The sequence below is a fragment of the Oryctolagus cuniculus genome, chromosome 17 (genome assembly GCF_964237555.1).
Source record: "Oryctolagus cuniculus chromosome 17, mOryCun1.1, whole genome shotgun sequence".
In the NCBI taxonomy this organism is placed as follows: Eukaryota; Metazoa; Chordata; class Mammalia; order Lagomorpha; family Leporidae; genus Oryctolagus; species Oryctolagus cuniculus.
The window spans coordinates 60,625,566-60,653,361 of record NC_091448.1 but is presented as its reverse complement, the minus strand read 5'-3'; the positions used below and the strand labels follow the sequence as shown (position 1 = coordinate 60,653,361).

The 27,796-nt window shown below is 41.0% G+C and overlaps 1 protein-coding gene across 3 annotated transcripts in view; it reads right to left on the bottom strand.

Annotated features, from left to right (window-relative positions):
* Positions 1-648: 648 nt before the first annotated feature.
* Positions 649-27,796, bottom strand: part of ULK2 (unc-51 like autophagy activating kinase 2) — an 83,374-nt gene continuing 56,226 nt past the window's right edge. For all 3 annotated transcript variants that reach the window (XM_008270670.4, XM_002718949.5, XM_051824434.2), the window contains 12 exons: positions 22,139-22,284; positions 20,003-20,083; positions 16,258-16,544; positions 15,746-15,933; positions 15,276-15,379; positions 10,619-10,768; positions 9,035-9,240; positions 7,222-7,400; positions 6,333-6,451; positions 5,559-5,716; positions 4,457-4,592; positions 649-2,314 (listed from right to left, as the gene is read on the bottom strand). In XM_008270670.4, the coding sequence (XP_008268892.1) occupies positions 2,256-2,314; positions 4,457-4,592; positions 5,559-5,716; positions 6,333-6,451; positions 7,222-7,400; positions 9,035-9,240; positions 10,619-10,768; positions 15,276-15,379; positions 15,746-15,933; positions 16,258-16,544; positions 20,003-20,083; positions 22,139-22,284 (1,813 nt within the window). In that variant the 3' untranslated portion in view covers positions 649-2,255. The remainder of the gene's footprint in view (positions 2,315-4,456; positions 4,593-5,558; positions 5,717-6,332; positions 6,452-7,221; positions 7,401-9,034; positions 9,241-10,618; positions 10,769-15,275; positions 15,380-15,745; positions 15,934-16,257; positions 16,545-20,002; positions 20,084-22,138; positions 22,285-27,796) is intronic.

Sequence of the window (27,796 nt, the reverse complement as noted above, 5' to 3'; positions counted from 1 at the left end):
CCACTTTATGATACATGATGTGAAATCTGAAAATACTCATGCAAACATAAAGCATTTGTTTATTATTGCTATAATCAAGGCAAAGTCTCTTACAGCAGTTAGCCTTGACAATGGAAGCATCACCGGATCCATTACTCATGAGTTTAGTTTGTTCTCGGCTGTTGAGAATTCACTGGTTCACGAAAACTCCTACCACGAGACCTTTATTATGCAAGACAAACACCAGATGTGGAAGTCACAAAGCACGGTGAGATCAGGAACCTAGTTCCTGGTGGAAGTCACAAAGCACGGTGAGATCAGGAACCTAGTTCCTGGTTTCAGACCAGTCACTTTCCCTCTCTGAACCTGTTTCATCCTATGTTCAAATGAAACAGGAAGGAGAGGAAGGGATGGAATACACCTGAGTCATCTGAGATAATACAGGTGGTAACTGAGCAAACATGAATAAAATTGACTATAAGTCCAAAATATTACATAAAAGACAGTGTCACTGAGGCTAAGGAGGGCTAGGGATCATCGCTGAATGGTCTAGGGCACCTGCAAGAGAATTGTCAGCCCTCTGACGGGGCAAAGGATTTTTATAACCAAGTCTACAAACACATTAAGGAAGTATCTGGCTTGACAGGCCACTTAACATGGACCCAATTGTAACCTAGAAACACTTGTCAGTTTTATTTTACCTTAATATACATTTGTACAGGCAATAATAAAAAGGCTATTTATTACACAACAATTTAGTGAGTTTTACCTAGTTTCAAGGACAATGCATGCAGTTACAAATGAGAGGTAGAAACACTGTATTAAAGACTTAAAAATACAAACATCATATAAATAAATGTTCAAATTAACTGCTGGAATTTCATACAGATAAATAAGGTAAAAATTACATTACTTTGTCAAAGTAAGGGAAATCATATTTGTTTTTGTTTTTATCAGTACACTAAAATTAGGTTAATGCCAGAGTGTCTGTGCAATTTGTCAAAGAGTTTGTATTATTTTATGTAAAAATTTTAAAGTAAAAGGATTTAAACTGGTAAGTGGTTTATTCAAGTATTCAAGCAAATAAGTAAAAGAAACAAAAATAATATACAAAGTAGGGACCAGTCCTGGAGGGGGATGTTAACTGCCTGCATTCTCCATGATGAGCTACTCGGTGCATTGTCAGGATGAACATGAAAAATACACATTAGACTGGAGAGAGCTGCCCGTTTTCCTAAGACAAACAAACCTCATTTTTCACTAACTTCATGTAGAAAATCCACATTACTAACAAGCCTTTATCTTCAACTTCGTTTTGGCCCTACTAAGATTCTTGAAACTTGATTCATGATATACTTTTTAATACTGCCCCCAAATACCTAGTGCCTTTAGTAATTCTAAGGTCACAGGCATCAATGCACATTCTGCATGCAACCAAAAGCAAATAACCAGCAACTCAAAATATTACTGAGAAAATCTGTAGGTGTAGATGAACAGGTTAAAAAAATGCAAAGGTCACATGAACACAAGTTTTGACCATTTAAAAGTTCACTAGTGATTACATGTGAAATCTGGAAAGGGTATATGTATATAATCAAGTAAAATATTTTAAACAAGTTCATTGTGCCTCAGTTAGTTTTAAATTGCAAAATCCAATATGTAATTGTTTTAATAAATTAGTGCAATATAAAAGAATTTTGGAAGATTAACATGTGTCCATTTAAGATCAAATTGAAGATTTCAAAATTCCTTCCAAGAGCCATCTTTTGCTTCTTCTTAAGCTGTTTCTTCCTGAGCTGTTTAAGGATGCATGCTCAGATTCAGATAAAATCACTCCAAATATCAAACTGCCTGGATGAGATGTAAATATTTTTACTTGTGTACCTCAGCAAACACATGGAATTTCACACACTGCTATGGTGAAAGTGAAAGCTGAGTGAAAAGCCACTCATCTTTAATTATCCTTAAGAATAACTGTACTGATAATTCTAGTTCTAAGGTACATTTATTTACCAAGTTCAAACTGGGAGTCAAGTGGAATATTCTTGCTTCTTTTACAAAGAAAACGGGTAGGGGTGACTTCTCCGATAAGGCAGATTTCCTACAAATGTGTAGTTTTTTATTGTTTTTCCTTTTTGAAATCACTGCTTGTTCTTTGGTAGTCACCAGTTGAGAAACTACAGTTTCCTGGGGATGGGGTGGCAGAACCCAAGCTGTATTCCCAAGTGGATCATCTCCTGTTCCCACCAGTGGTTCACGGGATAGCCTGCTGCTGCTCACACCGTAGCGGTACTATAGCAGAGTGCTGACAATCTTCTTTCAATACTAGATTTATCTAGAAATAAAATTTTCCAAGTGAAATTCACAACCATAGTTTCAAAACCAAACCAAGGACAGAAGAACTCACGAAAAAAAAAAATCACTCTCTACATTGTCTCATTTCTTTGCCCCAAAGTTAACAGTTCTGAATGTTTCCTTCTGCCTCGTAATAGTTCGATGTGGTTTCTAGCTTAGTGCTGCACAGTGGTGAAATTTAAATAAACACATCATACAAAGAACATTCAGGTTTTAACAGCTGACTTGTTCACAACTACAAATAATTTTAGAATTGTCATCCTTTGGTGGCTATTCAAAATGTAACACAACTATGTACCCTCCAGGGACTAATGGCAGAAAGCCAGAACTGGGAGCTGGAGTTGGCACTCGAACTAGGTACTATGATACAGAATGTGAGCTCACCAGTTAGGCTACATACTATCCTGGCTTTTATTTGATAAGTAATAATATTATCTTGGGGGCCGGCACAGTGGTGCAGCAGGTTGAACTGCCACTTGGGATACCCATGTCCCAAACTAGTGCACTGGTTCGAGTAATGACTACTCCATTTCCTATCCAGTTTTGTGCTAATGTGGCTAGAAAGACAACAGAAGGTGACCCAGGTACAAGGGTTCCTGCCACCTATGTGGGAGACCAAGATGAAGTTCCTGGAGTTCCTGGCTCCTGGCTTCAGCCTGGCCCAGACCTGGTTGTTGTGGGCATTTTGGAAGTGAACCACAGTTTGCTCACTTGCTCGCTCACTCTCTCTCACTGCCTTTCAAATAAATCAACCTTAAAAAAAAAAGTGTCATCCTGGTAACCTACTACTCTCCATTCCGCTATCTGTAACTAATCTGCAGTACACAGGATCATCACAGCATTCTTCAGTCACTAACAGTTGCATTTTTTTTTAAACTTTCTTTATCTTATTCTTATTTGAAAGACATAATGACTGAGAAAGACAATTTCTACCTAATGGTTCAAATGCATAAATGCCCACAACTGAGGCTGGGTCAGGCCAAAGCCAGGAGCCAGGGAACTTCATCTCATGGGTGGCAGAGGCAGGGACCCAAGTACTTGAGCCATCGTCTGCTGCCTTTCAGAGTATGCATTAGCAGGAAACTGGATCAGAAGCTGAGGCAAGATGTGAACCCAAGCACTCTGATGTAGGATGTAGATGCCCCAAGCAGTAACTTAACATGCTACACCACAATGCCTACTCCAGTTGTATTTAATAATAAAAATGAGGTTCTCCTACAAAGTAATTTTATTAAATATATTCATTTGTGTTATATTAAATATATTAATATACATAGATAATTTAAGTTCATAGAAAAGTAGAATTAAAAGCATGATTTTATTCTGGTGTAAAAATGTTGCTCAGTGCAATAAATGTTGTTCCAGATATTTGGAAAATGTATATTAGGAAAATACTATAAACAGATTTCCAAAAATTTTTGCACTAAAATAAACTCATACTGTTAATTTCATTTTCCACCAACTTTCTGAAGTACCTTCATATTAATACTTATAAACATATTATTTACTTTTATGAATGTAAATGTATAAAATGTTAGAGTAGCTATATTTATGTATCTATTTCTAGTTTAGACATATTTATCAATACTTTATTTTTATTTTTTTTTATTTTTATTTTTTGACAGGCAGAGTGGACAGTGAGAGAGAGAGACAGAGAGAAAGATCTTCCTTTGCCGTTGGTTCACCCTCCAATGGCTGCCGCGGCCGGCGCGCTGCGGCCGGCGCACAGCGCTGATCCGATGGCAGGAGCCAGGTACTTATCCTGGTCTCCCATGGGGTGCAGGGCCCAAGGACTTGGGCCATCCTCCATTGCACTCCCGGGCCACAGCAGAGAGCTGGCCTGGAAGAGGGGCAACCGGGACAGAATCCGGCGCCCCGACCGGGACTAGAACCCGGTGTGCCAGGGCCGCAAGGCGGAGGATTAGCCTAGTAAGCCACGGCGCCGGCCTGTTAACCCCATCTTACAAAACAAGAATCTGAGACTCCAGAAAGGTTTAGTGATGGGCACAAGGTTGGAAATCCACGATACAAACATAGGCAGAAAGATTCCAATTTCCAGGCTCTTTCTACTACACTTGTAGAACACAGACAAACTGCAACCAATTAGTATAAGTCAACTCACATTTATGTACATTTTCAATATCTGCAGGGTCCTGGAGGATCTTGGTGAGGCCTTCCAAAAGAAGAGCTGCCTTATGATAACGATAAACAATATCTTCAGTCTGCTGGAACATCTCATCCAGGGCTGCAGACTGAACCTGGAAGAGGCAGCAAAGACAAGAAGATTCTCAACTTTTCCAAGAAAATACAAATCCATTTGGACAATGTAGCTTTAAAGTGGAAACTATCTGAAATTAACACATTGATGACATGATTATAATCCACCACACTATGATTCCAGGATTCAGAATCAGGTGTCATAAAATGTATACTAGCATCTTTTTAAAAAAAATTTTAATGACACATTAAATGGCTTTCAAAATAAGACTAGAACAGCAGTATAATTCAAAGTAGTAAATCAGTAAGTGGGAACTAATCATATAAACTTTTGTAGACTGGTTAATAAAGTATTTTTTCTAACAGTTTTATCAAGTCACAATTTCTAAAAATGCAGAAACATATCCAGCCAACACTTTTAGATGCCAACTATAAAAAGATTAGCTCAAGCCTAGTGTTAGCAATGTTTAATAAAAGATATTATAACATTTTACTGTAGTTAAACATATTATTAAATTACATTACATTAAGTGTTACTGTTGATTAATATTCCTTAGTAATCCAGAATACTTAGGACTTGAGAGGGATAGGACATACATTCTTTAAAAAAAGATACTTCAAAATAGGGTGTTTTTTTTTGTTTTTTTTTTTTTTTGACAGGCAGAGTGGACAGTGAGAGAGGTTCACCCTCCAATGGCCGCCACGGCTGGTGTGCTGTGGCCGGCGCACCGCGCTGATCCGAAGGCAGGAGCCAGGTGCTTCTCCTGGTCTCCCAAGGGGTGCAGGGCCCAAGCATTTGGGCCATCCTCCACTGCACTCCCTGGCCACAGCAGAGAGCTGGCCTGGAAGAGGGGCAACCGGGACAGAATCCGGCACCCTGACCGGGACTAGAACCCGGTGTGCCGGCGCTGTTAGGCGGAGGATTAGCCTATTGAGTCGCGGCGCCGGCCCAAAATAGGGTCTTAAAGTTAAGCAGTCATATGTGAGATTAAATATTAAAGAGTTACCATTTCCACAGCACAATTATAGATGAGCTTCTCTGCAGTCACGCTGTTGATTTCATCAATAAATCTCTGTTTGTCAGAGAAGAAGCGATTCAGCTTTTCTGTAAGTTTCTTACACATGGTGATGCAGAATTTATATCGTTCATTCAGATTTTTGACAACTGAAAAAAAGTTAAAATGGAACTAATTTTAATTTTCCTCCAGAAACAAAGACATGGTAATGTACACTTTTTCCTGATGATATAAGGAAAGTAACACCAAATGACCTATGAGCCCTCTTTCTGTAGGAAAGATTTTTTTTTTTTTGACAGGCAGAGTTAGAGAGAGAGACAGAGAGAAAGGTCTTCCTTCCGTTGGTTCACCACACAAATGGCCAGGAGCCAGGTGCTTCCTCCTGGTCTCCCATGCAGGTGCAGGGCCCAAGCACTTGGGCCATCCTCCACTGCCCTCCCAGGCCACAGCAGAGAGCTGGACTGGAAGAGGAGCAACCAGGACAGAACCGGCGCCCCGACCGGGACTAGAACCTGGAGTGCCGGCGCCTCAGGCAGAGGTTAGCCTAGTGAGCCGCGGCGCCAGCCTGGAAAGATTTTTAATAAAAACACTTTTGACTTGTCTCTGCATCAATTAAATGGTGAAGGCCAAAAACCCCAGCATCTTTTCCAAGTCAAGAATATTGAATAACAAGGGAATTTCTCATAAGAAACTTTTTTTCCTTGGCAGGATGGGATGGGGCAATTCAAGGGCCCTGGTGCCACACACTGCAGTGTGCTTCCATACCTTGTTTCACAGCCGTGGATGGGCTCAGCTTCCCGGACTTGATCTGGGCTTTGGCAAGATGCAGGGAAGCTGCAAGCAGCTGTGCCGCTTTCATGTATAACACCAGCTGCTCCACTCGCCTGCAACCCGGAAGACAGGAGCAGAGCGTTACCTCTGAACCAACAGAGCAGATTTGGTGGCCCACATTAGGACACCATTCAAAAGCCTTTCTAAAGTGCATCTTCTTGCTTCACTGACTGATTTTATTTGAATGGCAAAGAGAGAGACAGACAGACAGACAGACAGACAGACAGAGAGCTTCCATCTGCTACTTCACTCCCCAAATGCCTAGACAGGACTAGGCAAGGCTGAAATCAGGAACCAGGAAATCAATCTGGATCTCCCAGGTGCACGGAAGAATCCTGGCACTTGAGCTATCACCTGCCATCTCCCAAGGCGCACACTATCAGGAAGCTGGAATTGACAGTGGGGCCAGAACTCAAACTCAGGCACTCTGATATGGGATGCAGCCATTCCAATTGGTAACTTAACCACTATGCCCAAACACCTCCTTGCTTTTTTAGTGCACACATAACTCCTGAAGGGAGAAAGCTTGGCATGGAAGATTTGTGTACTTTGAACACAACGGAAACTCTCAGATAAAAACAATCTCTTCATCATCGAATATATTCAATGGTATCGTTTACAGGGAAAGGGGAATGCCAATGCTAGGGTTGCAGAATCTGTTGACTCATACAGTGAAATTGTGTACAACGAAATGACTCAGGAGACTCCCATGAAGCTTCTAATAATAAGATAGGATTTTCAGGGGATGATACTGCCTACATAGCAGACACAAGTTTATGGAAAGCATAAAGGATTGAGAAATGCGTAAGAGGGGGGCACCTACCCCCAGTCTTTGCTCAGCTGGCTGATCTGGTCCACAACCACACTCTCCTGAATCTGGTACAAGGACACAGCAGATGTGCACAGCTCAGGATTGTCCCCTCGTACGGCCGTCAGGTCCAGCACACACTCAGTGAACATCAGCATCACGTTCAGATGGCGTAAGGTGTCTGTGTGCTCTCGCTGCAGCAAAGTCAATGTGTCATGCAAGATTTCAGATGGTCAATAGGTACATACCTACTTATGTACACAAACCAGGGCCACTGTTAATGCTTTTCTACTCTCATGAATATTAGAATGAACAAAGGAGACTGAGATTTCAATAAAGGTCAGAAAGCTGGTAAGAAAAATATAAATGTAGCTGAATGTGGGTATGTGCGTGTGTTTGTGTATGTATTAGAGCACCCATATAAGTAAGCTCCAAAGAGAGGTCACTGTGCTTTTATCAGACAAAAAATGAAAACTGAAAAATCACATCAATATGCATGAGACAGAAACATGACAAAACAGATATCAAGATTTTAAGTGTATGCTCCACGCTAAAACACACTTCTTGGTAACTTAATGAATTGTTCTAACTTCTTGTAGTTAAAAAAAGCCTTATTTTAATTTCTGATGGTTTTTAGTTAACAGGGTCTCCTAATACCAAAGCTCTGAATTTCCGTGGCTTTTTCAGGTAGTTAAAGGAGGCATATACAGGCATAACTGCACCCAAAGAAGCAACACTGAAAATGGGGATTCTGAAATAACGCTCTGTTGAGATCTGCTATAAACCTATTTTGAAATTAATGTTCTGTTGGGTTTAGTTATAAATGTACTTTGAAATCTCAAATAAGATTTAAAGTTTCTTGCCCTCCTTTTATGTTTCTCCTAGACACAGGGGAATACATTAATCAACTTCTGAAAGTCTCTCTGTTCTGTGATGGTACAATGGACTGGATTCTTCCAATGCACCAGAATACAGACTAGAATATAATTTATATCTAGTTTGATGGAGGCAGAAAAAAAATCAGGATTTTTTTTTCAATTTTAGATTAAATTACTTCTAAGTTACAAAATCACTACTCATGTACTATTTTATAACTTGTATATAAATATTTATTCTTATTTACATAAAAAAAGCAGCAGAGGTCCTAGAGAATTTGTTCTTTACTTAGCCTAAAGAGCTGGCTATTTTAATTAAAACTCAGGCTACACTAGCAGGACACATAAGGACTGAGAAACATTACTCAATTGAGTGGTGTTTTTGAATTGAAACAATTAGAATTGTATGGCCACACACTGAAATCATAAAACTAACTTCTGTTCTAGACTTGTGCTCAGCAGACTTCAAAGTACAATGTCTTTTTTTTTTTTCCCCTTTAGAACTGGCTCAGTACTGATCTACAAATGCAAGCACCCTGCCAGCTTAGCAGGTAGCATTTAATGATATCATTGACTAATCTGGCATTATAGTTTATTAATTTAAACTTAAGTGTTAAGTAAATTATTTTTACCTTGGGAAGAAAAGCATATTTTGAGAATAAAATGTTGTGGTTACAGGATAAATACTACTCTTTTACAATCTCAAAGTAGTAAATAAACTTCAAACCAAATATTAAATACCCAAATTTATATGTGTCCCTCCTGTGAACCAAAGCTTGCCAGGATGAGTGTTATTATTCTGAAAACACACCAGCAATGCTTTCCAAACAGAAAAGAAAAAGTGAGGTAAAGAGAAGAACACGACTTAGGACTATGCCATGTGCGCTGCTCTTCTAGCATCATAAACCGTTCTCACACATCGCATTCACATGCCACTACAGCCTCTCCTCTACCTCCATCAGGGTCTCCTCCGGCAGTTCAGGGGCTTCAAAGGTGACGAGCCCCTCTAGGCTAGGGGGTGAAGCACCATAAGGCACGTATCTCAGGCTGGGAGCTGCCTCTGCTCCCGGAGGGGAAGAGCCCAATGGCCCAGGCGGGGAGCCCACACACACGCGGCCACTTGCGGAGCACAAGGAGCCTCCCGAGCTGCTGGACCCCACTGCAAGGAAGCACAGGACACATGGCCCCGCGCCCAGAGTTAGGTCACAGAGTAAGGGCTTGTACACCCACTGCTACTCTTATGTATTGAACAAAACCTAGTGAAGTAAGAAAGGAAATGTTAAAAGATAAGTCACTGATACTCTCTCCTGTTTTGAGCATATGACTAGTTTATAGTTTTCCATGTTCGCTCTTATCCCTTGCGTATATGTATATTTTACAGATATCATCATAGCTAGTTTATGATCTGCCTTACACAAATATATATCATATACATTTCTCCTTGCTGCTCCAGAGGCTTCATAATTAGAAAACTCAGTGGATGCTCAGTGGTCCACTAACTGTGTATATGTAATGTTTATTTGGAGTCATTTATACTTGTGTTTCTGATTTTTTCACATTATAAACAACAGTACTATGAAACACACAGCTATTTCTTTCTTTTAAATAATTTTGTTGTGATAAATTACTCCAAAGTGGTATTATACACAGGAATCGATTACTACAAATCAAATGTTACAAACATGTTTACAGCTCTTCCTAAGAACTGCCACATTACTTTCTAAAACAGGCATAAGTACATAGATACCACTAACTTCAACACCAAGCATAATACTTCTAAAAATGTTGGGATATTAATTGATATAAAAATATTACAATCTTAAAAGAGTAATTTATTATTTAAGATTTTTAATAATCTTAAAACATTTTAGCTCTACTTCTTCTTACCTACTTCTATCCTTTGCTTATTAATCTACTGATGTTGTGACTAGTAACTTATTCATAAAAAGAAAACTTAAAGGACACAAAGTACAGTATATAAATAAGATGCTATCAAATTGCTTATGTCAAGTCTAATCTAAATATTATTAACTTAATTTTTCATATATAACCAATTAATACAGAATACATGATAAAACAAATCTATTAGATTATCTATATGTATATAGGATAAAGTTTAAAGATTAAAACCTCAACTATATAACATTTAAATAAAAAAAACTTGAGTTTCTAAAAAACAAACAGTAACAAACAATAGCCTATCATTTTCAAATAATTCATTCAGCCTATAAAAATAAGCCTTCAACATATAACCTGAAAAGTATATGCATAGCTCCTTCTTCATGGAGAAATCACATTTATTTTTAGTATTATACATAAGCATATATTTATGATATATTATAATATTTTTATATAAGTAATATAACATTTACTTTATAAAGGTTTTTATTTACTTCTTATATCTCTTTAAGGTTATTTCCATTTCTACAGAAACTGATACCCAGAGACAAATGACTTGTCGAAGTTACAGTAAGTCATTATCAGAACACTACACTCTAAATACCAGCCCCAGATCATAATAGGATGAAGTGCCTCACCTGAGGTTGTTCTTGTTCGAAGGACCATATGGGTACAAGTGGGGGCCGTGGCACTGTGCGGAGGAGACCCCACAGTGAAGAGGACAGCCCTAGAACTTGCTGCCACTCCTGTGGGAGGTGCCAGTACAACACCACAGGCTCCTGCAGGAGCTACAATGAAACGTTTACAAATGTTGTATTACCTTGACAGTGTTTACACCTGAGGGTAGGATCGTACAGGGAGACTCTGATTTTGTATTAGGTTTTTTTTCTTTCAACAAAAGGCATTTATTTCTTAAAATCAAAAAACCCAATACTGTATTTCCATTAAAAATATTTTACAGTAATCTCTTCATAGTTGTGTGAATTACACACCAAAGTCTAGTACTCAGTTACTTCTGGATACTTCCAAAATATATAAAATGCAAATCTATATGTTGAGAGCAATTTGAAAAAGTATAAACCAAGAACTGGAAATAAGAACACAAGAGTAAGCTGAATGGAGAGTTCCCACAGCAATACAGCTATAGAAAGATACCAACATACATGTCAGAATCACATACGTCCATCTTTCAGGAAAGAAGGGAGGCTGGACAATGTTGGACAGAGGACTGAGCTTCAGCTAAAAACGAAGGGCAGATGAAAAATCCCCTATCCACTGAACTAAGCAAAACCAATGAAAGCTGCCCAAAGCTTTTCCACATTCAAGCATTACTTCCAAAACCACAGAATGGAGGCAGGAGTTAATCACAAACAAATCACAATCTTAAAAAAATACTGAAAAATTGCCTCTATGTCCATCTTATCTATAACGTAGTGCAACTGCCAGGAAATAATTAACAAATGGAGAGCATGAAAAATTTAAAAATAAATTAATTAAAGGTACTTATTGTTAGAGAAAATGTATAAAATGATTTATACAACTATTTAATATATTCAAGATTTTATTTTAGCAGGTATAAAAATATCTAAGGATGTTCATGGAGCTATTTTTAAGATCTACTGTTCCTATTTTTTTTTACCTAAAGTCTTAAGTTTTTCCCCCACTATCAACATTTTTTTAATTTTCAGAAGCTGAATCTCTGTAACTGGAAAGCAAATACATAACTTCAAATGATAAGAAAGTTCATGTGAAAGACAGAAATGGAAAAGAGTATAAATTATCAAAGATGCATTTTTTAATGACTAAATACTCTAAGAAAAGCAATCTGGTTTCATATCCATTAACTTGGACTTAAATATTCATGTAGAACTAATGAGTTCTATAAACTTTAAAAATAAAGTGCAATGAAACACATTATGGTCATCAAGGCAGGCTGTTTCCAAAACCTGTCCCAATTCCCAGTGACTTCTGGGGTTAAAGCACATAAAAGAATGACTTATGCATAGAGCTGAGATGTCCCTCCAAGAGAAATAAGACCTCTGTCCTCAGCCCCAGCTCCACAGCAGTGGTGCACAGGTTTTCTCCGGCAGTGGGAGAGACAGAGAACAGAAAATGCTGAAGCTCTCCCCAAGGAAACGATTTGAAGTAGATCATGTGGAAGTTCACCCAGAAGGGAGGTATCCAAAACAATGCAGATGTTGGTAGTAAGCAAATGCAAGGAGGCTGGTAGCTCCAAGAGAGCCAGAAAGTAAACAATGCATCATCTAGTAGTTTACCAGAGAGAACTAAGGAAAGAGACACCTAAGAACCTTCCTGTAATCCAAACAATGCTTGAAGACTGTCCTCAAAGACTACTGCAAAGGAGCCAGCATTTAATTAAATCAGCCTGTTAAACAAATTATACCCCCAAGACATTGTCAAAAACAGAGCAACCTACTGGCAATTAAGAGAGGCTAGCAGCTGGGAGTGATGTCAACAGGGGAGAGAACAGAATCAGAGTTCTACTAAAACTACTGTCACACCACAGTGACTACCCATGCAGCCACGGCATCATCTTCCTGTGTAATGGCAAATACAAGACTTCACTGAAATAGTTCACCAGACAAAAAAAAATTAAGATTTATTTATTTATTTATCTGAAAGGCAGAAATACAGAGGAAGGGGAAGAGGGAAGACAGAGAGAAAGAGGAGAGAGAGAGAATTTCATCCACTGGTTCATTCCCCAAATGGTCCCAACGGCCAGGACTGAGTCAGGCTAAAGAGGAGCCCACATGGGTGCAGGGGCCCAAGCACTTGGGACATCTGCTGCTGCTTTCACAGGCACATTAGCAGGGAGCTGGATCAGAAGTAGCTGAGACTTGAACCAGCACCAGGATGGGATGCAGGCACTGCAGGCAAAGGCTTAACCTTCTACCCAATAGCACCAACCCCAAAATTTTAAAAATTTTATAAAGCTTGGGGAGGGAAGATCTACATCTAGAACTGCTATCAAACATCATATAACATGTTCAATTTGCAACTAAAGAATTATGATACATGCAAATAAGCAGTGAAGAGTATAACTGTACACAGAGAAAAAAACAGGCAACAGAAACTGCTCTTGAAGACGGAAAAGGGTTAAGCACAGTGGTTAAGATACCACTTGGGCTGCCTGCATCCTGCATCGGAGTGCCTGAGTTTGAGTCCCAGCTCCACTCCCAGTCCAGCTTCCTGCTCACGTGCAGTCTTGCTCAAGTACTTGGGTTCCTGCCACCCATTTGGGAGATCTGGATTCAATAACCTGCTCCTGGTTTCAGCCCGGCCCAGTACAGGCTGTTACAAGCATCTGTGAAGGAATGAATCAGCAGACAGGAGATACTGTCTGTCTATCTTTCTGCCTTTCAAATAAATATTTTTTTACAAGTAGAAAGAAATAGTACTTAAAGAGGGAAAAGAAAAGGGCTATCTAGGGGTAAAATGTTTATGCTTTACTAGAATCAAGTTAGTGTAAATCTGAAGTGGATTATTATAATTTAATATAAAGGTACTTCAAGAAGTTTGTGGCAATGGAATTAAAATGTTTACTTTGGTGCAAAAATATTGAAATCCATGCATACCAGAAGTCTTCAAAAAGTTCATGAAAAGTACATACTATGAAATGCACAGAATCACTTCTCAGTCTCTGGGCTAAGATTAGTATGAAATGCACAGAATTCAAAAATTTTTGAACCAAAATAAACTTACCTTTTTATTCAATTTTTTCTTTTTTTAAAGATTTATTTATTCATTCCACAGGGTTAGAGAGGAAGAAATAGAGAAGTCTTCCATCTGCTGGTTCATTCCTCAAATGGCCACAACAGCCAGAGCTGGGCTGATCCGAAGGTGCAGGGGCTCAAGCACTTGGGCAATTTTCCACTGCTTTCCCAGGCCATATCAAAGAGCTGGATCGGAAGAGGAGTAGCTGGGACACAAACTGGCGCCCGTATAGGATGCTGACACCGCAGGCAGAGGCTTAATACTACACCAGAGTGCCAGCCCCTTTACTCCACTTTCTACAAACTGTTGAAGTACCTTCATACATATACTGTAAGCACCAAAACAACCAATAATAACTTTTTAAGAAGGTAAAAAACATAATTAAAGGGATCAGTATCTGACACTTCAAACTACTCACTTAATGCAAAAGAAAGCAATAAAATAAACATGACACACACAGAAAAAAAGGCAAAATGCATACATAAATCTAACTATGTCAATAATAATATTAAATGCCAAATAATATATAAAGACTGTCAGCTTATAATAAATGAGATCCAATATATGCATCTACAGAGGACATACTTTAGTGTCAAAAATATAACTCGGTTGAAAGTACAAGGATGGGAAATGATATATCATGCCAACAACCATCATAATATGAACTGGAATTCTCTTTAGAAATCATGAAGGCAAGAAGACAGAGTGAAATAATAAATCCTACAGAATTCTCTCTGAACTAGAAACCACATGCAGTAAGGTATTTTGCTGACCAGGCATTTTCTCCTTTGGATGCTCAAGGGGAAGTCAATTAAAAAGTGACAGAGAAAACAACAACAAAAAGGTTACAATGGTGATTCTCAAATTTGCATTTACATAATAATCACCTGGGGAATTTATTATACAACTACATTTATCTTATATTCCATTTTCCATGAACCTTCTGAAGTACACTCATCTATTTACACTAATTTGGCCTGTATTACCCTACTAATAAAAAAAGAATCCAGGTCAGAATTCCTTCTAATTTATAGGCTGCTAATCATCAAGATGTTGAACAAGTCTCTATCTCCACAGGACAGTGAGGTGACAAAGACAATTCTAGAACTGTACAGTAACACATTTGAACTGGTTTTTGTTAAGATTTTATTTGAAAGGCAGAGTGGCAGAGAGAGGGACAGAGAGACAGAGAGATTTTCTATTCATTGGTTCACTCCCCAAATGGCTGCAATGGCTAGGGCTGAGCCAGGCCTAAGCCAGGAGCCTGGAACTCCATTCTGGTCTCCCACATGGGTGCCAGGGGCCCAAAGACTTGGGCCATCTTGCACTGCTTTCCCAGGCACATTAGCAGGGAGCTGGATGGGAAGTGGAGCAGTTAAAACTTGAACTTGATACAAGATGCTAACATTGTAGGCAGTGGCTTAACTGCTATGCCACACACTGGCCTCACATCTAAGCTGTTTTAAGCCACCAAGTTTATGGTAATTTGTCACCACTGGAATAAGAAAGTAAAGCATATGCTAATAAATTACCTAAGAAGAAATTAGATTTTTTTCTTACCTATATCCATTGGTCGTTCTGTATTTAAACTGTCTGTGCTCCCCTGGTATCCACCTAAAGTTGTCTTTACTTGTTGATCTGATAATTTCCCAGTACTGACAGATCTAAAAAGAATAGTCATGTTAATAATGTGGAGGTATAGTTTTTTAAAAAAATAGAAGGGTTAATAGACAGAGAATAAGGAAACAAAAATTCAGACACCAAATAATTCAAGGTAGATATAAACTTCCATAACCAAAACAATAGACAAAAGTAGAAAATTCAGGAAGTTCAGGAAGAACTCTGCATTTTACAGTTACTGGAAGCATCTGCAATTTCCAGAGATGTTAAATGTATACAATACATATTAATAATTAGAAGGCATAAGCCAGCTTCTAGACTTACATGATCTGGCAGCTTCTATAAAGAAATATATTTGTTTTGCTATTACAGTTTTCATATTTAAGGCGAGGAAAGAAACAGTCTTTTACCTGCCGAACACTGCCTTGCTCTGCTGTTCAGGCCGCTGCCTCTTACTTCCTTGTACGAAGAGGCAGTGGGAGCATTCCCGTGGGTCAGTCCCATCTTTGGACTGCCCTTCAGTAGGCCCATGACGAGTAACCAAGGCTAACAAGTTGGAAGACGCTTGTGTTTTGGGGATTTTGAAAGGAGCTGTGGTCTAAAGAAACATATACAAGCTAGTTAATATGGCAGGAAGTGTTCAGAATTAGCAGGGTGTGTGGCACAGTAATCAGGACTCAGACCTGGATTCAAATACTGGCTCTTCTATTTACAGCCTGTCACCTCAGAGCATTCATTTCAACTCACTAAGTCTCTATTTCCTTTTCTGAAGATTAAATGGGCTCATGCACGGAGAGCATTCAGCAAGTGGTTAGTGTCCGGCACAGAGGTTGTGTTCATTAAATTATGCTATTTTCATCATGAATCCTCTTCATAAATACTATACCACTTCATGATCTACAGAAGGGTTTAATAAACACACCTTAGTAGGAGAGCCAATGATTGTTGGCAAAGGCGTTTTAAAGAACCAATCAGAATTCCGTGGGGAGGATCCCATGTGCTTGGTGGGAGAGGTTCCAAGGCTACCAGGCCGACTGGGCTGTGGTGAGTAGCTATACCCAGCCCCAGAGTGGGATGGACACACAGGGTCAGAGTGTTGCTTTCTGAGTTTCTGCTTGTTCTGATAGATGTCAGTCAGAGTGGGTGCACTCTGCAGTCTAGCACCCAATAAGTGAGGTTGTGGTGACTGGGCCTGTGGCACTGGAGAGCCTATCAAAAAAATGAATTAATGATATTAGTAATATTGCAACATTAACCTAAGATGAAGAAATGCAAGGCAAAAACTTAAAAATTAAGAAGACAATGTTTAAATAAGAATTTTGAGGAATGTCTTGTTTTTCATGAGATATTCTAAAAATTGTTTGCTTGGCAATAGACTTTCTGGCATCATTTACAAAGCAATGTGGTTGGTAGTCTCAGGAGACAAAATTTAATCAATGGCAGATTAGCTGTTTTTTAAAAAAGTCTTTATTTACTAATTTTAAATTTTATTTGAAAGGCAAGGAGACATAGGGAGACAGAGATATTCCACCCACTGCTTTGTTCTACAAATGCCCGTGACAGCCACGGCTGGGCAAGGCCAAAGTCAAGAGCCAGCTACTCAATCCAGGTTTCCCAGAAGGGTGGCAGGGACCCAAGTATTTGAGTCACCCTCTGCTGCCTGCAGGGTGCACATTAGCAGACAGCTGGATCAGAAGTAGAGGAGCTGAGACTTGGACCAGGCTGTGGGTGTCAAGCAGCAACTTAACCACTGTGCCAAATGCCCAGCCCAAATCACTGAGGTTAATTCAAGGTCTCATGCACCAAAGAAAACTACACACTGATGAATGGTTACAGTGAATGGAAACAAAGGCCTACAGTGAACATATGATTTGTACTTTTTATAAGAATACATCTTGAGGGGCCAGCGCCATGGTTCACTTGGTTAATCCTCTGCCTGCGGCGCTGGCATCCCATATGGGCTCCGGGTTCTAGTCCCAGTTGCTCCTCTTCCAGTCCAGCTCTCTGCTGTGCCCGCGAGGGCAGTGGAGGATGGCTCAAGTGTTTGGGCACCTGCACCCGCGTGGGAAACCAGGAAGAAGCACTTGGCTCCTGGCTTTGGATCGGCGCAGCACTAGCCATAGTGGCCATTTGGTGGGATGAACCAACGAAGGAAGACCTTTCTCTCTGTCTCTCTCTCTCACTGTCTATCTCTATCTGTCAAAAAAAAAAAAAAAAAAAAAAGAATATATCTTGAGTCTATCAGTGTTATTATTTTCTTTTCTTACCTAGCAACTAAAAGAAACTTTTCAAATTAATCCAAAATAATCCCTATTCAAAACAAAAATTAACAAGTCAAAATGGAGGGCAAGCATCATGGTATGGCAGCTAATCCACTGCTTGGGATGTCTATATCCCATAATGGAATGCTTGGGTGAAAGCCTCACCGACACTTCCAATCCAGCTTCCTGTTAATGTGCACCCTTGCAGGCAGCAGATAATGGCTCAGGCACTTGGGTCCCTTTCACCTACTTGGGAGACCCAGATGGACTTCGTGGCTCCTGGTTTCAGCCTAGCCCAAACCTGGTTGTTGTGGCCATTTAGAGAGTAAACCAGCAGATGAAGAACACTGTCCTCCCTCCCTCCTTCCCTTTCTCTTCCCACCCCCCTCCTTTCTTCCCTTCCAAATAAAAATAAGTAAGAAAACTTTAGGCCAGCGCCGTAGCTCACTAGACTAATCCTCCACCTGTGGTGCCGGCACCCCAGGTTCTAGTCCCAGTTGGGGCGCAGGGTACTAGTCCCGGTTGCTCCTCTTCCAGTCCAGCTCTCTGCTGTGGCCCACAAGGGCAGTGGAGGATGGCCCAAGTGCTTGGGTCCCTGCACCCGCATGGAAGACCAGAAGGAAGTACCCAGCTCCCGGCTTCGGATCGGCGCAGTGTGCCAGCCATATCGGCCATTAGAGGAGTGAACCAACAGAAGGAAGACCTTTCTCTCTGTCTTTCACTGTCTAGAACTCTTTCTCTCTGTCTTTCTCACTGTCTAACTCTGCCTGGCCAAAGAAAAAGAAAAAGAAAAGAAAACTGTAAAAACACAGAAAAGTGGGGCGAGAGTGTGGCACAGTGGGCTAAGCTGCCACATGGAACACTGGCATCCAGTATCACAGCACCACTTCAAGTCCCATCTTCATTCCAATCTAGATCCCTGCTGATGTGCTTGGAAAGGCAGTGAAAGAAGGCACAAGTACTTGTGCCCCTGCCACCCACGTGGCAGACCCAGACGATTTCCAGGTTCCTGGCTTTGGCCTAGCTCTGCCCCGCCCCCATTGAGGGCCACTGAGGGCATTTGGGGAGTGAATCAGCAAACAGAAGATCTCTGTCTCTCCCTTTCTGTTACTGTGCTTTTCAAATAAAACAAAAAGTAGAAAAGAAAATCATAAAGATAATACTTTTCCAGAATTTTACTGTCTAAAAATAACAGGTGTAAGGATATTTTCTGTATTTTGTTGGGTTTATTAGTGACATATTTAAAACATAAAAACCCAAATTCTCTACAAAGAAAACACTTGCCAGCCCACACATATTCTTGACCCTTAAGGGGTACCATGTCAAAAGCCAGGAGGTACAGTCCCCTCTCCCTATACAAACTACGCTGTTGCCAACTTAAGGTCCAACAAGGCTTGAGCTCCAGTTACACATTCTTTAGAGTTTCTTCCAAGGTCAATTATCACCAATAACATTAAGGGCATGCAAGTATTCTTAGGGACCCAACCATCATCTTTCTAAAAACACACCAGGGGTTGGTGCCGTGGCCTAGCAGATAAAGCCATTGTCTGCAGTACCAGCATCCCAAATGGGAGCCAGTCCGAGGCTCAGCTACTCCACTTTTGATCCAGCTCTCTGCTGTGGCCTGGGAAAGCAGTGGAAGATGGACCAAGTCCTTGGGCTCCTGCATGGGAGACCGGGAAGAAGCTCCTGGCTTCGGATTGCCCTAGCTCCAGCCATTGCGGCCATTTGGGGAATGACCCAGCAGATGGAAGACCTCACTCTCTCCTCTCTCTGCACTCTGCCTTTCAAATAAATAATAAATAAATCTTTAAAAAAAAAAAAAAAAGACACCAGCAACTTTGCTATTGGCCACTAAATTAATTTCATTCCAAAACTGATATTTACTCTTTCAGAACTGTTTTGCCATTTATATATGTGAAAATACAAAATATGTACAAATAAACTTAGAATAAAAGAGTTCCTTTAACTGGCCAATTCCTCAAATGCCCATACAACAAAATTTAACCTGGCATGGATTTACACCACATCTTTTTAGAGAGCACATTCTATAGTAAAGCAAACGTAGTCACACAATCTGACGATGACTGGCAAAAATCATATTAATCAAAAATCATATCAAAATAATAAAATTTCATTTTCTAGATTAATTATATGTGACAATGAATAAAATTGAGCTAAGTTATTTGATTCCTAATACTTATTTTCATAATGAAATCTCACACCCAAAAAGAGTATGAGATTTGCTATTATATGCTAAAACACATTAGACCAAGATTCTAAAACCAGGATAGTACAGGAAATACTTCACAGCAATTTTGTTCTTTTAACAGGACAAGAAATGTAAAACGCCAATCCACTCATAATTTAATCCAGATCATTAATATACCAAATAAATTTTCCCACCTGAAGAGTTTCTACTCCTGGATTCATGGCCCTGAGGATGCCCACAGCAGCACTGACTGAACTGCTCAGGAATTGTCCCAACTACAAAGGGAGACAGGGAAAAGAAACGATCCCAAATCAATACAGGGTTGTAACACATACACAAGCTGCTCAGAATTCTACAGTTTATAAACTTAAATTAGCAAAGATTTAGCTCAACAAACATTTATCAAGCAACCCATGTACCCGGCACCAGGCACATGAAGGTTACAATAGTAACTTGCTTTGAAATGAGATCATCAAGAAAGCAAGTCTCACGACCAAACTAATGCCTGTACCAGGCGCATGTGTATGACAGAGTTTGTAAAAAGTATCTGGGGCTCAGCTAGCAGCAATCCAGCTGCTGCCCCTCTGGATCAACCCCACTGGTGATAAAGCCAGATGCCCCTGCTCCCAGCAAGGACTGTGTATAGCAGGGTACTGCTTCGGGCCTGTTGAAGTGTGTCAGGGAGAGCCTCAGTGCTCGAGCTACTCCCTCAGTCTGGAGAACACCTTGTTAGAGGTGTGTTAAATCTGAGATTATTTGCCCAATTTTGCTTCCTTCCTTCCTCTCTCCCAGCTGTCTAACCTACGTTTGGGTGCGGGCCCTCCTGCCTTCCCCTATCCACTGCTGTCCTTCACAGGTATTTCCCTTGATCAGGCTCTTACACATATAATCTCTTTTTTTGCATTCACCTTCCCTAGAACTCACACACACACATAAAAGGCAACATTGGAAAAGGCTTCAGGAGTTTACAAAAACAAGACACTCAAGTCTATGGCAGAAGGGGATGATGTCTAAATGCTTAGGCAGAGCTTAGATCCCAAGGAAGGGCCTTTTCCTGAGTGCAATGATAAGGTCTGGCTCTTGTCTTTGAAGATCTTATAGTGCCTCCAGGGCTCCTGCAAAATGAAAGAAGGCCAAGATTGTCTGAAGATTTTCCAGAGAAAGACAGCTTTAAAAGTACTACAACAGTAACATGAAATTTAATTTTTTTTAAAAAAATTATCATTGTAGGTCTTACATTTTTAAAATAGCAGGGCTCCTGGGGACTACCTGTAACCTTTATCTATCTCCTGAGATTTCCTCCTGTGCCATCTTAATTTTATTACAGCAGTTCCGATGAGGTAGGGCCCTCTCCTCTTGGAAATATGCTATCTGCAATTTGAGGATCTGCCACCAGTTCTTCCCACCCTCAGAGCTGTCATCTCAGTGGCTTTAGCCTTTCTTATACATAGTCTGGAGTTCAGGTATTTTTTTCTCTTAGTTGCACTGAACATGTAGTTTGTAGTCTGTTTTTCTGTTTGACAGAATTTGTGCTGTTCCTTTTAGCATTCTCCTTGTTACTGGACATGACTTCCAGTAGAAGATCTGTAACAAAGTTGTCACCAGGTTCCTACTGGAGATGGAAGGCTTCTGGTGTACATGCAGGAGCTGCTGTATTTTAATCCTCATAAATCCGAGTGATGAGGGTGGGCATTTTATGCTCTTTAACCTAGGGTTTCTGACTTTGCATTTAGAACCCAAACTCTATGAAGATGCAGCTGTATTATTTTTCTAATACTGATCCTAATAGATTTATGCAGAGATTCTTAAGAAGGTGTTGGGAATGAGTTATGGCTGGAGAGATGACCAAGATCTCCCATCAGCTGAGAACTGGTGTCATCAAAAGCCAATACTCCTGGCCGGCGCCGCGGCTCAATAGGCTAATCCTCTGCCTGCAGCATAGGCACCCTGGATTCTAGTCCCAGTCGGGGAGCTGGATTCTGTCCCGGTTGCCCCTCTTCCAGGTCAGCTCTCTACTATGGCCCGGGAGGGCAGTGGAGAATGGCCCAAGTGCTTGGGCCCTGCACCCGCAAGGGAGACCAGGAGAAACACCTGGCTCCTGGCTACGGACAGCGCGGTGCGCTGGCCACAGTGCTCCGGCCGCAGCAGCCATTGTGGGGTGAACCAACAGAAAAAGGAAGACCTTTCTCTGTCTCTCTCTCTGTCCACTCTGCCTGTAAAAAAAAAAAAAAAAAAAAAAAGCCAATACTCCTACACAGACTGTGTCATGTCATGTCATATTTGTTACAGTGAAAGAAAGGTTGAAAACAACTGCTTTAAACTCTTCTTACCCAACGGGGAAGGTGAGTAAGGCCGGGAAGATCCGGTAGAGAGTCTCCGTCCAACTGTCTGTGCTGTGTCTGCTGGCGCTGGGGAGCAGGATCCCACCCGAAGAAAGCCCATGGGGCTGGTGTTAGACCTTCGTACCACTGCAGATCTAAAAGAGAAGAAAAACAATTACTTCTTCTCTGTTCTCTGGCAGGTTATAGGGCTCTTTTTATTCCTGGCCTTTTCTGAAACTTCCTTAACAATAGGCTACGGAGTAGAGTTTTTAAAAATATGTAACTCATTGGGACTGGCATTGTGGTGTAGCATCCCATATGGGCAGTGCTTTGTGTCCTTGCTGCTCCATATCCAATCCAGCTCCCTGCCAATGCATCAGGGAAAGCAGCAGAAGATGGTACAAGTACTTGGGGGCCCCTGCACCCACATAGGAAAGCTGGAAGTAGCTAGGCCCAGCCCTGGTTCCTGTAGCCATTTGGGGAGTGATCCAGTAGATGGAGATCTCTCTCTCTCTCACTCTGTATCTCCCTCTCTGTAACTCTTTCAAATAAACAAAATAAAATCTTTTTTAAAATACTTTTAAGATTTACTTATTTGAAAGGCAGAGTGACAGATAAAGAAAAATAGAGATCTTCTCTCCACTGGTTCACTTCCCAAATTCCCACAACACCTGGGTCTAGGCCAGGCCAAAGCCAGGAGCTCTACAGGGTGGGAATGGCAGGAACCCAAATACTCGGGCCATCATCATCTGCTGCTTCCCAGGCCACATTAGCAGGAAGATGAATCAGAAGTGCAGAGAAGCCAGGATTCAAACTGGCATTCAGACATGGGATGCAGATTTCCCCAAATAGTAGCTTAACCTACTGTACCACAATGCTTGCCCCACCACCTCTGCTTAGAAGGCAGAGAGACAGGCCGGCGCCGTGGCTCACTAGGCTAATCCTCCACCTTGCGGCGCCGGCACACCGGGTTCTAGTCCCGGTTGGGGCGCCGGATTCTGTCCCGGTTGCCCCTCTTCCAGGCCAGCTCTCTGCTATGGCCAGGGAGTGCAGTGGAGGATGGCCCAGGTGCTTGGGCCCTGCACCCCATGGGAGACCAGGAAAAAAGCACCTGGACCCTGGCTCCTGCCATCGGATCAGCGCGGTGCGCCGGCTGCAGCGGCGGCCATTGGAGGGTGAACCAACGGCAAAGGAAGACCTTTCTCTCTGTCTCTCTCTCTCACTGTCCACTCTGCCTGTCAAAAAAAAAAAAAAAAAAAAAAAAAAAGAAGGCAGAGAGACAGAGATCTTTCATCCACTTCCACTGACTTCCCAAATTCCTACATCAGGGTTTTGCCAGGATGAGCCAGGAACTCAATCTGAGTCTCTCATGTGGGTGGTGGTAGGGATGCAGGTGCTTGGGTATCATGTATTGCTTCCCAGGGTGTACATTAGCAGGAAGCAGGATGAGAAGTGGAAGAGCCAGAACTGAAGCCAAGTGCTCAGATATGGGATGCAGGCATCCCAAGCAACAACTCAATTGCTGTGCAATCATCTGCTTTTATTTTTAGTTTCAAGTGTATCCCTCCAAAATTCCTCAATGCATGTTCTCATATAAGCAAACTGAACACATATTATTTTCACTTGTCTTAACATCAAAGGTGGTATCATTTACCAAGCATTGTCAATCCTTTTGATTTGAGGTCCATCTATACTCTTATAACTACTGAAGATTCCAGTTTTAATTTATATAATTTATATCTTTTGTCAATGTGTTACAAAGTAACTGAAAATTAACACATTATTAATTCACCAAAATAATGTATTACATGTAATATAAGAGTATGGAAAATGAGTATGTTTTCCAAAACAAATTAGGAGAAGCAGGATATTATTGCATTTTTGAAAATACCTAATGTCTGACTTAACAGGAGACATTTGGATTATCATCAATGCTTCTGCATTGAACTTGTTAAACAATATGTTTTTCTGGGTGAGGTATATAAAAGATCCAGGCTTACAGAGATATGTTACTGAGAAAGAAAGGAATATTTTGGCAGTCTATTCAGATAAATGTAATATTCTTCTCTTGTACTACACCAGAAGTCAGCAAGTAGTAATTTCTAAAGTACAATGTGGAATCTAACACTACCAATGAACTCTAGCACTCCGTTTCGACATTAAGTTCTGTTCCTTAGCTAAATATCTTGTACTCTGAATGAATCTTTTAACATGTGATTTTTTTTTTAAATTTGAGAGACACAGATCCCATCTGCTAGTTCATATCCCAAATGTTCACAGGCAAAGCCAGGAGCCAGGAATTCAATCCAGGTCTCCTACTTGGATGGTAGGAATCCAACTGCTTGAGCTATCATCTGCTGCCTCCCAGGGGGTGCCCATTAACAGAAAGCTGGACTCAGGAGCTGAGCTGAGACTTAAACCCAGGTAGTCTGATATGGGACAGCAGTGTCTCTCTTTTTTTTTTTTTTTTTTTTAAGATTTTATTTATTTATCTGAGAGGTAGAGTTTCAGAGAGAGGAAGAGACAGAAAGGTCTTCCCTCTGCTGGTTCACTCCCCACATGGCTACAATGGCTGGAGCTGGGCCGATCCGAAGCCAGGAGCTTCTTCCAGGTCTCCCATGCAGGTACAGGGGCCCAAGGCACTTGTACCACCCTTAACTGCTTTCCCAGGCCATAGCAGAGAGCTAGATCACAAGTGGAGCACCAGGACACGAATCAGCACCGATATAGGCTGCTGGTGCTGTAGGCAGAGGTGCTGCCCACTATGCCACAGTGCCTGTAACAGCATCCTCACTGCTGGACTAAACATCAACCCCACGCATGACTTTTTAATACTTGTTCACTGGTTCATGGTGTTATGCAGATACTCCAAACGCTGACACATTAAACATTTTTATCAAAATATCATCTTCAATGTCAACAGAATCATATGTCAAGACATAACAGGAGTTGTCAGGATCACAGTAGTGAATACAAGTTTTCAATATTCTAACTTTTGCTTAAAAGCTCAAATTTTATCACTGACATGTGCTGTCACTTCCTTTCTTCAAAGAAACAAAACTTCATTTTTGACAAAAAGGCCCACAACCACATTTGTCATGCATTCTTTAAAGTAGAAAGGATATTCTATGAGAAAGTGGCCAGTTCAGCTTGCAACTAAGGCAAACCATATAAGTGCTTCTCCTAAGACAGCTACTCTAATGTACTTTTTTTTTTTTTTTTGATAGGCAGAGTGGACAGTGAGAGAGACAGAGAGAAAGGTCTTCCTTTGCCGTTGGTTCACCCTCCAATGGCCGCCACGGTCAGCGCGCTGCGGCCGGCGCACTGTGCCGATCCAGTGGCAGGAGCCAGGAGCCAGGTGCTTTTCCTGGTCTCCCATGGGGTGCAGGGCCCAAGCACCTGGGCCATCCTCCACTGCACTCCCTGGCCACAGCAGAGAGCTGCCTGGAAGAGGGGCAACCGGGACAGAATCCGGTGCCCTGACCAGGACTAGAACCCGGTGTGCCAGCGCCGCTAGGCGGAGGATTAGCCTAGTGAGCCGCGGCGCCGGCCTTACTCTAATGTACAGTTACATACAGATTACACTCAAGGGTTGAGATCTTCAAAAAGAAATTTCATGTTCCTTTGTACTACAAAGTGTGCAGTGGTAGTGAGAAAAACCAAGACTAAGAATGCAGTGAATCCCTGCTGTTGGCCTGGGATAAGCAACATAAGATAGCCCAACTGGGAGACATGAAAGAAGCTCCTGACTTCAGCCTGGCCCAGCCCCAGCCTTTGTGGCCATCTGGGAAGTAAACCAGCAGATGGAAGATCTCTCTGTCTCTCCCCTTCTGCAACTCTTTCAAATAAATAAATAAATCTTAAAAAAAAAAAAAAGTACAGCTGAGTTCTACCATCTTGATTCACACTAAGGCAACCAGCCGTTGCATTTTTCCTTATGGCACTATTAGTGCAACAAAACAGCCAACCATATCCTAGGGTTATTATGAAAATCACTTTGCTGCCATGGACACTGTAAAGAAACCCAAAGATCACACTTTAACAACTATTGCTTGGGCCAGCACCGTGGCGTAGTAGGTTAAACCTCTGCCTGCGGCACCAGCATCCAATATGGGGGCCAATTCAAGACCTGGCTGCTCCACTTCTGATCCAGCTCTCTCTGCTAATGGGCCTGGGAAAACAGCAGATGATGGCCCAAATATATGGGCCTCTGCACCTATGTGGGAGACCCAGAGGAATCTCCTGGCTTCCCATCAGCCCAGTTCCAGCCATTGTGGCCATTTGTGGAGTGAACCAGCTCAGGGAAGACCTTTCTTTCTGTCTCTCCCTCTCTCTCCTGTCACTCTGCCTCTCAAATAAATAAATAAATCTTAAAAAGGACTATTAATATTCTATTAACTATCTTTTTTCCAATGTGTAGTATAAGTAAAAAATGTGCTGACCTCAGTAAATCACCACCTTCTTTATTCTTCTTGTAATGGAAGACACACTGTGTATCAATTGGCCCCTAACTGGTACACACTTGGCTTACTTCTCATCCTTTGCTATCATAACAGTTAATAATTTTGCATGTATGCAATCTCATACCTTGGCAAAGACTATATGTGTAGAATATGTTTATGCCTATGTGCATGAATCTATAAAGTAAGTTACTAGAAGTTGAAGTGCTATTTTTTCTCTCTACTCCACCTGAGTTCTCTGAGATCCCGTCTTCTCTGAGGCTTTTGGAGAGCACAGTAAATCTCATCCTGTCAGCTCTCTGATAGTCACAATTACATCAGCCCTGCTAAAGTGAGCCCTTCTTCCATCTTCCTCCCATTTTCTAGAAATTATGAAAATCTCTAATCCACTGAACATCTCTTTTTCTATTTATTATTAAAGATCTATTTATTTATTTGAAAGGCAGAGTTAGAGAAAGTGAGAGACCTTCCATCTGCTGGTTCACTACCCCAAATGGCTGCAACAGCTGGGGCTAGGACAGGAAAAAGCCAGGATGCAGGAACTCCATCTAGGTCTCCCACATGATGTAGGAGCCAAGGTCCTTGCGCCATCTTACGTTGCTTTCCCAAGTGCATTAGTAGTGAGGGGGATTGGAAGAGGAGCAGCCTAGACTTCAGTCAGCACTCATACAGGATGATGGCATTGCAGGCGGTAGCTTAAGCCTCTGTGCCACAACACCGGCCCTTGAACATCTATCCTATGTTACTGGTGTTTGTTATTCCTTTACTAAAATGTTAGTGGAGTGTCTGAAGACAAGGATGAAATAAACAATATGTAACTAATCTGCTACATGTGGGATTTCATTATTTTAACAAGTTCTTACTCAATTCTTAAAAGTAATTATATTAATAAATACACACGGACACTTTGAAAAGTTTATGAAAAGTGTATCTTATGAAAGAACTATGCAGGGATTTCAAACTTTTTGCATTACAATAAATGTATCTTTTAACTCCATTTTCCACAAATTTTTTGAAGTATCCTCATTATATGTGCATATATTATATTATCCAGCTAAGCATAAATATCACTTAAATGGGTCAATCATAAAATCTTTCGATTTTGTACATTTCCATTATACATATATGGAAGAGATTAAGTCTGTCACCAAAAGTCATGGATCTTTCAATCACAGTATCAAAAGAATTTTTAAAGAAAGGAAAAATG